Source organism: Somniosus microcephalus, chromosome 13, assembly GCF_052327205.1.
Source record: "Somniosus microcephalus isolate GS21.2 chromosome 13, FLI_Smic_1.0, whole genome shotgun sequence".
Taxonomy (NCBI): Eukaryota; Metazoa; Chordata; class Chondrichthyes; order Squaliformes; family Somniosidae; genus Somniosus; species Somniosus microcephalus.
The window spans coordinates 134,741,647-134,756,237 of NC_140999.1; the positions used below are offsets into that span (position 1 = coordinate 134,741,647).

Genomic DNA, 14,591 nt, shown 5'->3' on the forward strand with positions numbered 1-14,591 from the left:
GAAGCAGACGAACCCAACAACGTTGATTCCGAATCAACTCTGCCAGAAGAACCTGATACCCCAAAGAGGCGTTATCCAGACAGAATCAGGAAGCCTCCTCAAAGACTGAACTTATAATTTCTTAACTTCAGCTAATGTATATGACAACTGTAATTGTAAATATGTTATTTAATTATTAATTGAATGTTATGTACTGTTTAGCTAAAAGGGGAGGAATTGTAGTGTATGTACTTGCAGAAGGAACTATATTCTGCAGCCCCTGTATACTGCAGTACCAGTAATGACCACCCCTGTATGTAAGCCTGTGCAGTAACTTTGCATAGTTAGTTCCAGTTTGTCTCCACTCAGCAAGGGCCTGTTACAACCAACTCCTGCAGTCCGTGTCTCAATTACACACGGACATAACAGATAGTTCCACTTTTTGGAGACCCTCCGCCCGCAGAAAGCCCTTACAATTCTGCCAGGATAAGAGTTGAAAAAAATTAAAAAATATATCTTTTTTTTTTCACTGATTTATCATTTAAAAATACTTTTACAAAAAGCGAAGTTTATTTTTAGCCCCGTAAAAAACTTGAACTACTTTTTTCAAAAAATTAGATTTTTGTTTAAAATTGTAATTTCAAGTCATTTTAAAAATGTGATTTAAAAAAAAAAATTATTTAAAGTTTTACTATGTTTTTTCATTGATCTCCATTCATATATTTGACAGGTCTTCCTGTCAAATGTATGAAGGGAGATTCCCTTCCGTGATTGGCTCCCCATGATCCCAGGGACGCTGCAAACTACATGCACCCCTGGGATACGTGGGCCCTGCACACTTCAAGTTTGGTGAGGCTCAGGTGCGGAAGCATGCGCATCCTGGGAGCCCTCAGGTAAGGGTGCAGATTTTTCCAGATCGCAGGCCTCCGCCCACGGGAGGCCTGCGATCGGAAAATATGGGCCTGTAGGAACTGGGGTTCCTAGCCGAAGAATTGAGGTCGACTCAGAAAATCAAAAACAATAAAATTTAATGAACAAACGAAGCTGTACAGGAAACTATAGGATACAATGCAAATAGGTCTGGTCTGCTTGAAAGCCTCTCTGGAAACTGCTAGAAGGTTCCGAGCTCAACTGCTAGCAGGTTCCGAGCTCAACTGCTAGAAGGTTCCGAGCTCTGACGTCATGACGTCATTGCGTTCTTCCCGCTGTTGAGAGATCACGTGACAGACGGCATGACGTCATCCCGTGGAGTACAGGAAAGAAGCCCTAGTACAGTTAACAGATACATTAAAGGTGCAGCCCCCAGCTGTACTGTATTGCTGTAAAAGAAATTATATACAATTGTCCGTAATCCTCGGGTGGTTCCGCCACATGCGCCCCCCCAGAATTGCTTTTAACAGAGAAGGTAAGGTGAGAAGGGGGTCTGACGAGTCTGTCCGACCGACTGTGATACCCCGGCAGCTGGAATGGAGCGCTAGAAGACGAACTGACCGTTGGCTGTGGTTGGGACGACGCCGCAGGCAGAGGAGAAGTAGTGGCCGGCTGTGGTCGACCCGGTGAGGCGGGCACTGGTGACTCGGCTGATGACTGTGGCTGTACTGGACCGGCAGTCGACGGTGGACGACCACGACAAGGCAGCTGAGCGGTGACGACTGGTTCGCTCAGATCCAGATGCGCCGGTTTCAACCGGTCGATGGAGATGTGGTCAGGCTTACCGCCGACGTCACCTGACGAGATGACGTGGAACGGACCTGTGTAAGGCGGTTTGAGCGGGTTTTTGCGAGCATCCTGCCGAATGAACACGTATTCTACGCTCTTAAGATCCACCGTGACATGGGAGCGCTGCAGGTCATGATGCGACGTAGGCACTGGGATGAAATTCCTAGCCACTTCCTGGTGGCTGACGAGCTGCTGAGCTGAGGACCAGGGTTCCGTGTGAAGAGGAAGAAAATCACCAGGCACTCTGAGTGGTTGGCCGTAAACCAGCTCTGCTGAAGAAGAATGCAGGCCGTCCTTAGGCGTCGTGCGAAGACCTAGCAGCACCCAAGGGAGCCTGTCCACCCAACTAGGCCCACGGAGACTAGCACGCAGTGCGGCTTTAAGGGACCTGTGGAATCTTTCACACAGACTGTTCGCCTGTGGATGGTAGGCGGTGGTACGATGAAGCTTGGTGCCCAAACCTTGAGCTGCGGCGTTCCAAAGCTAAGAGGTAAATAGAGGCCCCCGGTCGGAGAAGATGTCAGCCGGTATCCCAAACCGAGCTACCCACAATGAGATGAAGGCTCTGGAGACGTCTGCCGCTGTGGTGGCAACCAAAGGAATTGCCTCTGGCCACCTGGTGGTGCGGTCTACCACGGTGAGGAGGTGAGTGTACCCGTGAGAGGAAGGGAGAGGACCAACCAGGTCCACGTGCACATGGTCGAATCGACGCTCCGGAACCGGAAAAATGGCGACTGGGGCCTTAACATTGCATTGTATCTTGGACTTCTGGCAACTCACGCAGGTATTGGGCCAGTCACGGACGTCGAGATGCATGCCCTTCCAGACGAATTTCTTTGCCATGAGTCATTGTAATGTGGTGCGCCACACCGTGCCTCGTGACTGAAGAAGTAAATGTGGGCCTGGTGAGCTCAGGGAACTCACTGAGAAGAAGAGAGAACTCATTTGGAGATGGGACTGCACAGACAACTGACCAAGACATCACGGTGCTTCGGTGGCAGGGGACCGAGTGAAAAGTGGAGGCACTGATTAGCCGGCAGTGTCGGACGTCGACGAGAAACCCATTTGCGCAGAAAAAATCTGCCCCCAAGATGGCCTGTGAGACTTTCGCCGTGATGAACTCCCAAACAAAACGTTGGCCGCCAAAACTCAACTGGACCCAACGCTTTCCGAACGTGCGAATGGCCGCACCATTGGCTGCCTCGAGGGGGAGACCTTGACCGCCAGCTTGAAGATCTAGCTTCGACGCTGGTAGGATACTGCACTGGGAGCCAGTATCACAGAGAAAACGTCGCCCTGACAGGGAGTCTGTAATGTATAGGAGTTTCCCTGCGGATCCGACGGCCATCGCAACTCCGGCGCGTCCCTTAGGCCTTATTCATCTTCTCAGAAACCGCTGGTTTGAGGTAGGTTTTTTTTGGTGAGAAACTGCAGGGCGGATGGCAATTTCTGGCCTTCGTGCCGAAACGAGCGTGGTATGCACACCAGCCTGCAGGAGGAGGAGTCGGATTCGCTCTTGTGGGGGATGGGCGCCTCGTGGCTGCACAAGATTGTTGTGAGATGGTGAATATTTTATCCGCTTCCGTGGCGAGTTCAGCACAATCCGTGATCGCGGAATTGGCCAAGGCCATCTGTACCGGCTCTGGTAGTTGACAGAGAAACAGCTTGCGGAACAGAAAACATTGTGATTCCGAGCCCAAAAGCGTGAGCATTTGGCTCATGAGCTATGAGGGTTTTGAATCCCTGAGGCCGGGCATGGAGATAGGTCTGCGAGCGCGCTCCGACTTGGACAGACCGAAAATCTGCAGTAAACGTGCTTTTAAAGCTTCGTACTTGCCATCATTCGGTGGACTCTCGAGGAGGCTGATGACCCGCGAGGCCGTGGCACTGTCGAGGGCGGAGACCACGTAATAATAACGGGTCGAATCCGCTGCTACTCCCCAGATTGCAAATTGGGCTTCCGCCTGGAAAAACCACGCGCGGCCGGTTGTTGCTCCCAAAATTGCGGCAGTTTGAGGGTGGCGGCGTTCGTGTCCATGATGTAACTTCAACGAAAATTGTTCAAAGAAATCGGGGTCACCAATGTAGGAACTGGGGTTCCTAGCCGAAGAATTGAGATCGACTCAGAAAATCAAAAACAATAAAATTTACTGAACAAACGAAGCTGTACAGGAAACTGTAGGATACAATTCAAATAGGTCTGGTCTGCTTGAAAGCCTCTCTGGAAACTGCTAGAAGGTTCCAAGCTCAACTGCTAGCAGGTTCCGAGCTCAACTGCTAGCAGGTTCCGAGCTCAACTGCTAGCAGGTTCCGAGCTCTGACGTCAAGACGTCATCACATTCTTCCCGCCATTGAGAGATCACGTGACGGACGGCATGACATCATCACGCGGAGTACAGGAAAGAAGCCCTAGTACAGTTAACAGATACATTAAAGGTGCAGCCCCCAGCTGTACTACATTGCTGTAAAAGGAATTATGTACAATTGTCCGTAATCCCCTGGTGGTTCCGCCACAGGCCTATATTTCCCTGTATAACATTGCATCTGCCATTTCTCCATACACTAATAAAGCTTGTAAAGATCCTTTTGAACTTATTATTTGGTATCATCTGCAAATTTGGACACAATTCCTTCCTCTAAATCATCACTGAACCTTGTGACATTCCACTGATACCTGGCTGCCAACCAGCAGCCTGGCCAGGAACTACTACTCAACCAGCCATTTGCCAACCTATTTTAATACATTCCTATCTGTCCCATGGGCTTGGGCCTTATGTAATACCCTATTACGTGTCTGTCATCTCCATAAAGAAATTCAGTAAATCAAGCATGACCTCCCACTCCTAAAGCCAGGTTGACTGTCTCGGATTACCTCATACCCCCTCAAGATTCTTATATTATCCCTCATAATATTTTTCAAACACATTACTAACACTGTAGGTAAGTCTTGCTGGTCTATAATTTTATTGTTAACCCCTCGGCCCTTTTATGAAGATGGAAGCCACATTTGCTATTTTCCAATCTTCTGGGATTTCAGTGAATGCTGAAAAATATCCTCAAGAGTACTCACAAGGTTTAAGCCAATTCCTTCAGAACCCAGAGATGAAAGCTGACTTATCTACCTCGAGTTTCAACAATCCCCTACATCCTCTCTTGTGATTTTAAAATGTTTCAGTCTACATTCAACTTTAAACCGCATTGTAATACAAATTCATTTTTTTTTTCAAAATGACTAGGAGAAGCTATAGAAACATCTTCAAAAGCTATATTTGAATAAAATTGACTGATTTTTAGAGGCTATGTGTGCACACATGCCTGTGTGTGTGGAGCCCACCCTGCAAAAAAATACATGGCCATGTACTAACTATACACTTGTTACAACTTTTCTGGGTTTCAAACTATAAATACTTTTTAAACTCAAGAAAGCGTATGAAGTTGAAATGGAGACACAAGGTGTTTATTACATTTTTTAATTGGAATTGCTTTAAATTAAATAAATCAGTTGAATTTTGAAAGTAAGTAAATCTTCTGATTATCAGGATTATCGCGTGTTTTGTGTTGATACCTATGGACATCCTTGAATCAGAGAATGGGAGGTGAAGAAAGCGAGACAGACAGAGTTACACTCCCAGGAACCGATCATAAAACACTAAACCTAATGTTTACTGAGCTCTCTTACAAAGTTAAAAGCCATCCTTCCAGACATGGGATGTCCTCACCCTCACCCAGTGCTACGATTGGGCAGTGACATTCCCCACTTCCGATTGACACCAAGAATCCACCACTGAACCAAACCCCATCTTCCACCCCCTTAGCCTCAGATTTCCCCTACGTAGTTGTACGATACCCCAGGCTTTCCCTCCACAGTAATGTCAGACCAAAGGACCCCCCCCCCGCCCCACCAAATATGCCAAACACCAGCATCCTCACCCCTGTGCTGCCATGTGCCAGGGCCCCCAAATCCAGGATCAAACACTCCTATTTTTTTTTCTTTTTTGCAAATTCCACTAGATGCCTTTGAGCAGCAAATAAATATCATAGCTGCTGTCGCTAGCAAGTGATACATACCCGTTTGCTCTCTCTGAACACCAGCTGTCAGCAAATCAGGTTCCCCCAGCGTGATGTCATTGACTCTGCTTCCCAGACACTCCATACGTAGGAGTTTGCACCATTCCTCTGCCTCAAGCTCTATGAAAGCACACAGAATTCAAGTGATGTGATCTATGGAATATACCTTCTGCAGCTATGTCAGCAGAACCTCGATTTTACTTCACAAGCCAGAAAAACCTCAAAACATTAAACGTCTGACTCCAAATTGGAGCTATTTTTTTTTTTAGGAATTATGTTTGCATCTGAGGCCAAGCAATGAACAAAATAACTGAAACCTTCATGATCATAATTTTGTTCCTTGTTTCGTTGGGGAACATCAATCTCCAATAACCTTTAATTAATGCATTACAATAATCTAAAGTTTGTTGTGAATGTTTACCTTCAGACACATCATTCATTCAGGTGGGCAGTGACCAGCTTCAGAGGATCTCGTCATCACCTCGACAATTATCTGACAGTTTAAATGTGCATAAATACAGTGTATGGAACAAATGCTATCTTACCATCCTTAGTGACTGAAGGGAACTTGAATCTGCTTTTCTACGTTAAGGTTATTTGTGGAAGGAAAGAAATTTGTGGCTCATAAAACTTTAAACTTCCTAGCTTTATCTTAATGCTGCTGTTATTCTACCACTAAGCCGCAGGGTTTATTCCAGTTTCAGCATAAATCCAGGAAAGACTGGAGGTATTTTCTAGTTATAATGTTTTGAAATGAAGAGGGGTGCATATTATGCTTCTGACGGATTCTCAGAAACAGGAATCTAATTGTGTGCTGTAGTGTAACACCTGGAGTCAACATAATATGAATGAATCTGCATCAACGGAGTTACCACCATGAACACACGGACTGAACAATCACATTCTGACTGTGTCACCACATTCCAATGCTCTCCCAAGTGGCCTCCCATCTTCCACCCTACATAAACTTGAGGTCATCCAAAACTCTACTGCCTGTATTCCAACTCATTGACCTACATTGACTCCCGGTTCGGCAATTCCTCAATTTTAAAATTCAAATCCTTCTTTTCAAATCCCTCCATGGCCTTGCCCCTCCTTATTTCTGATCTCCTCCAGCCCTAAAACTCTCTGCGATCTCTGCACTCCTCTAATTCTGGCCTCTTGCACCACCTCTTGGCGGCTGTGCCTTCAGCTGCCTATGGCCTAAGCCCAATAATTATCTCCTAAACTGCTCTATCTCTCTCTCTCCTCCTTTAAGACACTCCTTAAAACCTACCTCTTTGACCAAGCTTTTGATTATCTGTCCTAATATCTCCTTATGTTACTCAGTGTCAAATTTTGTTTGATAACACTCCTATGAAGCGTCTTGGGACATTTTACTACATTAAAGGCACTATATGTAAATGCAAGTTGTTGTAGTTGCCTAACACCCGCTCCAGTCACACAGCAATGTGCTGCTGTGAGACAGTATAATGAGCACTATTTGAGAGTCTAATGACTATTTGATCAACGAATGATAATCCATCCTTTGGCCTCTGGCTGCTTTTTCTCCTCTTCTAGTAAGGTGCTGGGTACAGCTTCAGGTAATCGCACCTCAATTATTTTTCCAAAGTGCCCATTCTTTATCTATAAGCCTAGACACAGCCTCAGCAGGCTATTAGACCATGGAGAGCATTAAAGCTAAACCTGTTCTTTCTTCATCAGACTTCTATTTGCATGTACTTTGCAGCAAGGATAACTGCATAGTGATCAGTAACCAGAACCCTGCTGGATATTTTCTCTCCCAACTGAAAGTCCAAGAAACAAACCTAGGGCCTCCCCGATTTGTACGGCTCAATATATCAAGTAAAGTTTTTGCCATCACAATTTTACTTGGAAAGTATTCCAAGTAATGGTCACTCTTCACGCGAAGAAGTGCTTCTCCAACATTGGTCCTCATCTTTAACTAGTTTGTCCCTATGTCCATTTGCCCTACAACCATGCTGTAATTTGAAACAGTGCTCAGGCTTTTAGATACATCTAGAAGATCTTCCCTTATTCACTTTCTTTCAAGACTGATGAGTGAAACTTTTCCAATTTTCCTCATAATTAAGTCCTCTGACACCAGGGATTGGCGTTAAAGCCTTCTCAGTGCTACTTCCAGGTCTTAGATGTTTCCCTTGTGCCTCTGTGACCAGAACTGAATGGTAGAGTGTTCAAGGTGCAGGCTAACCAGAACACCATACAGCTTCAGCAAGCTGGCCTCTGAGTCATACTGGAGCACCCAGCACCTTCTGCTGCTCAGTGGGACAATGAGAGAGACTAGGAAAAAAAGTTAAAGAACATGGCATCGAGGGGATGAAATTTGTCTTGGGCGACAGCAACTCAGCAGCTCGTTTTACACTCTGCCCGCTTTTCTTTTCCACTGAAATAATCGGGCGGATTGTAAAATGGGCTTCTAATTCACTATCACCCGTTTTAAGCTGCCACCCCAAGACAAATTTCACCCCCCAAAGTTTTAGTACCCACCAATAACACAAGCACCACAACCAATGAATGATCAGGACCAAAGAGTTGCCTATTTATTTATCGCTCTTGCCTGCTTCTTAAATGATAATTCAATTAAATGTCTACATTTTCCGAGTGTTATTGCTCTTATTTATCTTGCTGTTTGCCTTCAAACAAGAACATTAGCAAAACTGGAAACAGCTATCCTTTGTGTAACCAGCCTGTGCTGTTTCATTAGATTTTGTTAGGTTTACATAAGGCTCTGATTTGAGGGAATTACAAAAGAGGTGCAGTCCGCAGTAGCTGGTAGGGAGGGCGTTGCAGCTGGTAGTGGGAATATGCTATTGAGATAGAGGATCAGCCATGATCATATTGAATGGTGGAGCAGGCTCGAAGGGCTGAATGGTCTACTCCTGCTCCTATTTTTCTATGTTTCTATGTACCACCTCGACGGATGCTAGTGCAGTGTATCATAATGTTTTATTTTTGCTATTTTTAAAGTTGCAATCTTGATACCTTTGATAACCAAGGTAAAGCTGTGAACAAATATAATGGTAAAGACTTAAGTATTTATCTTACGACTTAGACAGCTCACACAATTAGTTGAGAAAGGTATGTGACACCTACCTGACTCACAGGCAAAGGTTTTTGAAGTATCATCACTGAAAATGATGAGTACAGCATGCCTCTTAGTGCCCTTTGGTAGCCTCGTCACATTCTTTATATTACTGAGGTCTGTTACCTGAAAGATCAACATTTTGCAGTTCTGATTACCAATTGTTACTGAGAAGCCATTTCTCTATTCCTGGAAAAAGGGGAATGTAGTCCCAGAGACATTAAAAAGCACTTTAAAAGCTTTTGGTACAATTTCTATCAGGGAATAATTCTGTTACATTTGCAAGCCAAATAGTGAAGATCAAATGCTTCCCTTCGGAAACTCGATGACTGGGAAAAGAAAATTATAATAGGAATGATGGAAAACAGAGCAATCGCATACAGGGTGCATTAGTAAACCACATTAAATCTATTCTATTTTGTATCTGACAATAAATTGGGCACATCTACATTATAACATTTTATGTTATCATTCCTGTGGGTTGAGACAAGAGGTTCCCAAGCTGGGGGCTGTGATGAGGTTATCGGGGGGGGGGGGGCACTAGGAGGACAGCAGGTATAGTGGCCAGAAAATTCCTCAGACCTGTTCCTCATTTGCCAGCACTACCCCGCAGGAAATGTGGCAGGATCCACATTTGTACGCGTAAATGGAGTTTCTGCCACACTTCCGGTAAAGTCATGTTACAAAGCGGGAGAAGGACCAAACAATTTCCTGGCCAGTGAGATCTAATGACATGATTGGACTTCATATTAAAACTCAAAAAGGTGCAAGGGAGCAGAATTCAAACAGCTAAAGTGACAAAACAGCTGACATATTCTGGGTTACCAGCAATATCTACACTAACTTTAATTATGCAAAAGTACTGTTTCGTATAATGGGGGGGGGCTCAGCAAAAATTGTTTGGGAACCTCTGGTCTAAGAGAATGGGTACAGTAGGAACAATGGTTAATACAAATTATGCTATTGAGTGGCATCAGATCCCACTGCTCATCAGGGTTATGAGATCCTCATCACAAGCCAGATAGCTGTTATAAATCATGCTGTCATGTGTTCTATTTTTATCATACTTTGTTGAGAGATGATGCATTTGAAATCTATTGGAGTAATTTTTCTTTTTAAATAATATATCTTTAGTGAGACAGGAGAGTGGTACAATGGTGCCACTGAAAGTGGAACGAAAAGGTCATGTGTAATTATCATACCCGTTGAAGTGATGTTTACTGCCCTTGCACCTAAAAGTTCACAATGGAAAGGACAGAATGTGTTAATCATGTGTTAATATATTCTGTGCCACATACCTCATTTTTCAGGAAAAGGTATACTTTACCTAGATTCCAAACACATCAGTTATTTCATTTTCATTGGATACATGAATATTTTTCTTGAACATATTGTCTAGTTTAAATCATGTGAAAATAAAGCGTTGGCTTTGCTTCAGCTTAAATTTATGTTCCTTGATCAGGTACAGCCCTCATTAATTTTCATTAAGTACTGAAACCTTTGACTTCAGCAGACAATTAAACTCCTACTTCTTGATTTTTCAGTTTCGATCACGGCTTCCTGCTGTGCCAGCGACACATTAGCTCCACTCTAATCTGGTCAGGCTAAGTGCTGACAAGCTCCAACAAAACACCTCGCACATACAAAATGCTGCCTACATTTTAGATATAGAAACCACTCTTTATAGAAACAATGGATGAGAGTGTGACCATTTATCAGTCAAACTGACTGTCCAGGAGAATTTACTGTGTATGGTTCAAAATCTAGTTGATCTACGGAGGATGCAATCACAACTGCTCTACACTCTGCACTGAATCACTTAGATGGTAAAGAGACCTACATCAGAATGCTGTTCATAGACTGCAGCTCAGCATTCAACACTATCGTCCCCAACAAGCTGGCCACCAAACTCCACACTCTTGGCCTGAACGCTTCCCTCTGCAACTGGACCCTGGACTTCCTAACAAACAGACCCCAGTCTGTCAAATTAGGTAACCACACCTCCCCCCCCCGACCCTGAACACGGGGGCCCCACAAGGATGTGTGCTGAGCCCCCTCCTCTACTCCCTCTTCACCCACGACTGTGTGGCTGTTCATGGTTCCAAAACCATCATCAAGTTTGCGGATGATACCACGGTAGTAGGCCAGATCACCAACAACGATGAGTCAGCCTACAGGGAGGAGGTCCAGCATCTCGTGAAGTGGTGCGCCGATAACAACCTGGCCCTTAACATCAAGAAAACCAAAGAAATCATTGTGGACTTCAGGAAGTCTAAAGGCGGAAGTCACACCCCCATCCACATCAATGGGGCTGTGGTGGAAAGGGTGGACAGCTTTAAGTTCCTCGGAGTCCACATCACGAAAGACCTCTCCTGGTCCCTCAATACCTCCTCTCTGGTGAAGAAAGCCCAGCAGCACCTATATTTCCTAAGGAGGCTGAAGGGATGTAACCTGTCACCCCTGATCCTCTCTAACTTTTACCGCTGCACAATAGAGAGCATCCTGACGAACTGTATCACAGTATGGTATGGCAGCTGTAGCTACTATGACCGGAAAGCCCTGCAGCCGGTAGTCAAAACTGCCCAACGCATTACTGGCACCCGGCTACCGACCATAGAGCACATATACCAGAAACGCTGTTTACGGAGGTCACGGACCATCATCAAAGACCCTACCCACCCCAGCCACAGTCTGTTCGCCCTCCTGCCATCTGGGAGACGCTACAGATGCATTCGCACCCGTACGACCAGATTTAGGAACAGCTTCTTTCCCAGGGCTGTCATCCTACTGAACTCCACAAATAAACTCTAAAGCCTGCACATCTGCCAATGCACTTTATTATGGTTATGTTTATGTTAATGTATTACAAGCCAAATGTATGTTGAATGTTTAAATGTCTTAATCTAAATGTACACTCTCGGGAGCCGCAAGCCTACATTTCGTTGTACTGCACTTGTGCACTAACAATGACAATAAAGTTGATTATGATTATGATTATGATGAGGTTCTGCCCCTGGCATATTATGAATCATTAACAAAAACTACTGCATAAACTACTGTTGTGTTAATACGTAACTAAGACGTGCATACGATTCTGGTTGATTCTCATAATTTCTGAATAATATGGCTAACTGCTAACTATCTAGTATTTTACCATAAAGATTTTAGGAATGTTAAATTGTTTCATTAATCTCCACCATCCTGCTTCTATTGATCTCATTTGGATTTTCCTGCCCGAGAGTAAAAGAATCAGCCAACTCATTGCGGTTTGATTTTTGTATATCGAGTATGTCAAGTAGGGAGTTGTGGGATGTCCAGCCTGCCCACATAATGAAGTTGGTAAGAAAGACAGAAAGTAAGTCTTGCATTTATATAGCACCTTTCACAACCTCAAGACACCCCAAAGCGCTTTACAGCCAATAAAGTGCTTTTGAAGTATAGTCACTGTTGAAATATAGGAAAGGCAGCAACCAATTTTCACTCAGTAAAATCCCACAAAGAGCAATATGATAATGTCCAGATAATCTGCTTTATCAGCAATGCTGGTTGAGGGATAAATATTGGACCAGGACACCGGGGAACACTCCCCTGCTCTGCTTTGAGATTGTGTCATGGGATCTTTTATGTCCAGCTGAGAGGGCAGACCAGCCTCAGTTTAATGTCTTATCCATAAGACGGTACCTCCGACAGTGCAGCACTCCCTCAGTACTGCAATGGGAGTGTCAGCCTGGATTTTGTGGTTAAGTCTCTGGAGTGGGACTTCAACCCACAACCTTTCGACTCAGAAGTGAGAGTGCTACTGCTGAGCCAAGGCTGACACAATTTTGTGCTAGAATCTCTATGATATTCAGGGCAAGCTGCCAGTGCTAATTACACTACATATAGGCAGCTTGCGGATCAGCAGGACAGGAAATCTGGTGAGACTGTCGCGATTTAAAGGAAGCCCACACTTCTTAATGGAGGTGGATACTCGAACTTGTGTATTACATTCTGCTGACAAGGTGACTGCAACCGAAGCCCCCAGGTTTTTGGATAATGCCATGAAGGTTCTCATAGAGCAAGTGAGCAGCAGGAAGGTGCTGCCAGTGATTTCCCAGTGATGATCACCAAATGCAAATTTCTTAGCAATAATGGAGAGGTGTGGCAGAACATATAAATGCCACAAGCATTGTTCCCAACACCCGATAGCGATGCAGGGAAATTAATGAATTAACTCACCAGAGCTGCTGAGATAAGACTCCTCTTCACTTCTTTCTTAATCTCTGCACAGCCTTACTTCAGCTGCACCAATACCAATCCTTCCCTACCCTGCTCCCCATGCCTCTTCTGCAACTACAACAGCACACTTTTCTGCACCTCCTTCTGCTGGCATTTGCATACTCAGGATCTGCTACTACCCTCACAACTGCCGTTTGTTCCTCTCAGCCTGCACCCGATGCTAAGCTGCCTCACTTCAGAACCCTTTAATAGGGCACACACTAACCCACTTCCACTTTTCTTGTAGGACAAGTTTGGACACAACAGGAGGGGGGGTACAAGATCAGCAGGAGGTCCTGCCTCACTGCTCATAACAATGAAAATGTCCGACAGTGATATAATTGGCAGAGAGAAGGTATGCAGCGTTAGACATGATGAGGATGGAGTCTACACATAACAGGTGCTTTGGCATCTTCCCTTCCTTCTCTTTTTATACTGAATTCTCTCACTTAGCATGACAACCTGATGATGCATACCACTTCTACTCATGTTATCCCTGATCCATGCCCCAACATGCTAACCATTCTCCCTCTTCTCTCCTTCTATGTCCAATAAAAGTCTCAGGCCATGCTGCAGCAGCTGCTGAGAAGGAGAATCCTTTGGAAACTGCACCGCCACTCACTCCAAACCTTTCAAGCACCAGTACAGAAATTAGCATCCCGTATACTGTATATAGTAGGCTAAAGGGGTTTGCACTGGCCGATTCACTGAGCACAAGTGGACATGAGCAAATGCAGTTGGAAAGGACAGCCCAGAAAATAGCTCACTCGGGCAAACTTATGTCCTAGTGCTGCTGAACAGGACAGAGATGCAGACTTCAGGACCCAGCCTTTAAAAGGAGGAGGGTTTCTGTGCACCACCAGTTGCTCAAAATATTGAACTGCTTGCCAGGGAGCTTCTACAGCTTGTTGTAGAGTGTAGAGGTGTCGCTCGAGATCTGGGTCTTGTTGTGTCCGTGTATAATAAGACACAGACTGCGGGAGAACGGTATAACAGGTGTTTACGAAACGTGGCTCACGCTGGAACTAATCTGTACAGATTACTACTCAGTGCTATAGACAGGTGTGGTCACTGCCGGTACTGCAGTATACATGAGCTGTAAAAGATAGTTCCCCCCCTTAAAGGTATATACATTACAATTCCTCCCCTTTTAGATTAACAGTACCATAACACTCATTTAACAATTAAATATCAAACTAATTACAATTAACACTTTTAACATGCAACATTACCTGAAAATAGTCTATTTATATATTCAGTCTTTGGGAGGCTTCCTGATCCTTTCTGGATAGCGCCTTTCCCGAGTGTCTTGCTCTTGGTGCGGAGGCGATTCTGGCCCCCTGTCGTCGGTTGGTTCATCAGCTTCCGATGCTACTGTTTCTGGGGTAGATGCGACCTGTACGCCGGGTTCATCACCAGGTACATATGGGCGAGGCATGGTGTTGACTTTTTCCTGTGACTCTAG

At 44.8% G+C, this 14,591-nt stretch overlaps 1 protein-coding gene across 1 annotated transcript in view; it reads right to left on the reverse strand.

Moving 5' to 3' along the window:
- Positions 1 to 10,210, reverse strand: part of LOC147108605 (docking protein 5-like) — a 171,135-nt gene extending 160,925 nt beyond the window's left edge. Inside the window, exons 1-3 of the mRNA XM_086005285.1 lie at positions 10,072 to 10,210; positions 8,881 to 8,995; positions 5,767 to 5,886 (exon numbers count right to left, since the gene is read on the reverse strand). Coding sequence (XP_085861411.1) covers positions 5,767 to 5,851 — 85 coding nt within the window. The 5' untranslated portion in view covers positions 5,852 to 5,886; positions 8,881 to 8,995; positions 10,072 to 10,210. The remainder of the gene's footprint in view (positions 1 to 5,766; positions 5,887 to 8,880; positions 8,996 to 10,071) is intronic.
- Positions 10,211 to 14,591: the final 4,381 nt, after the last annotated feature.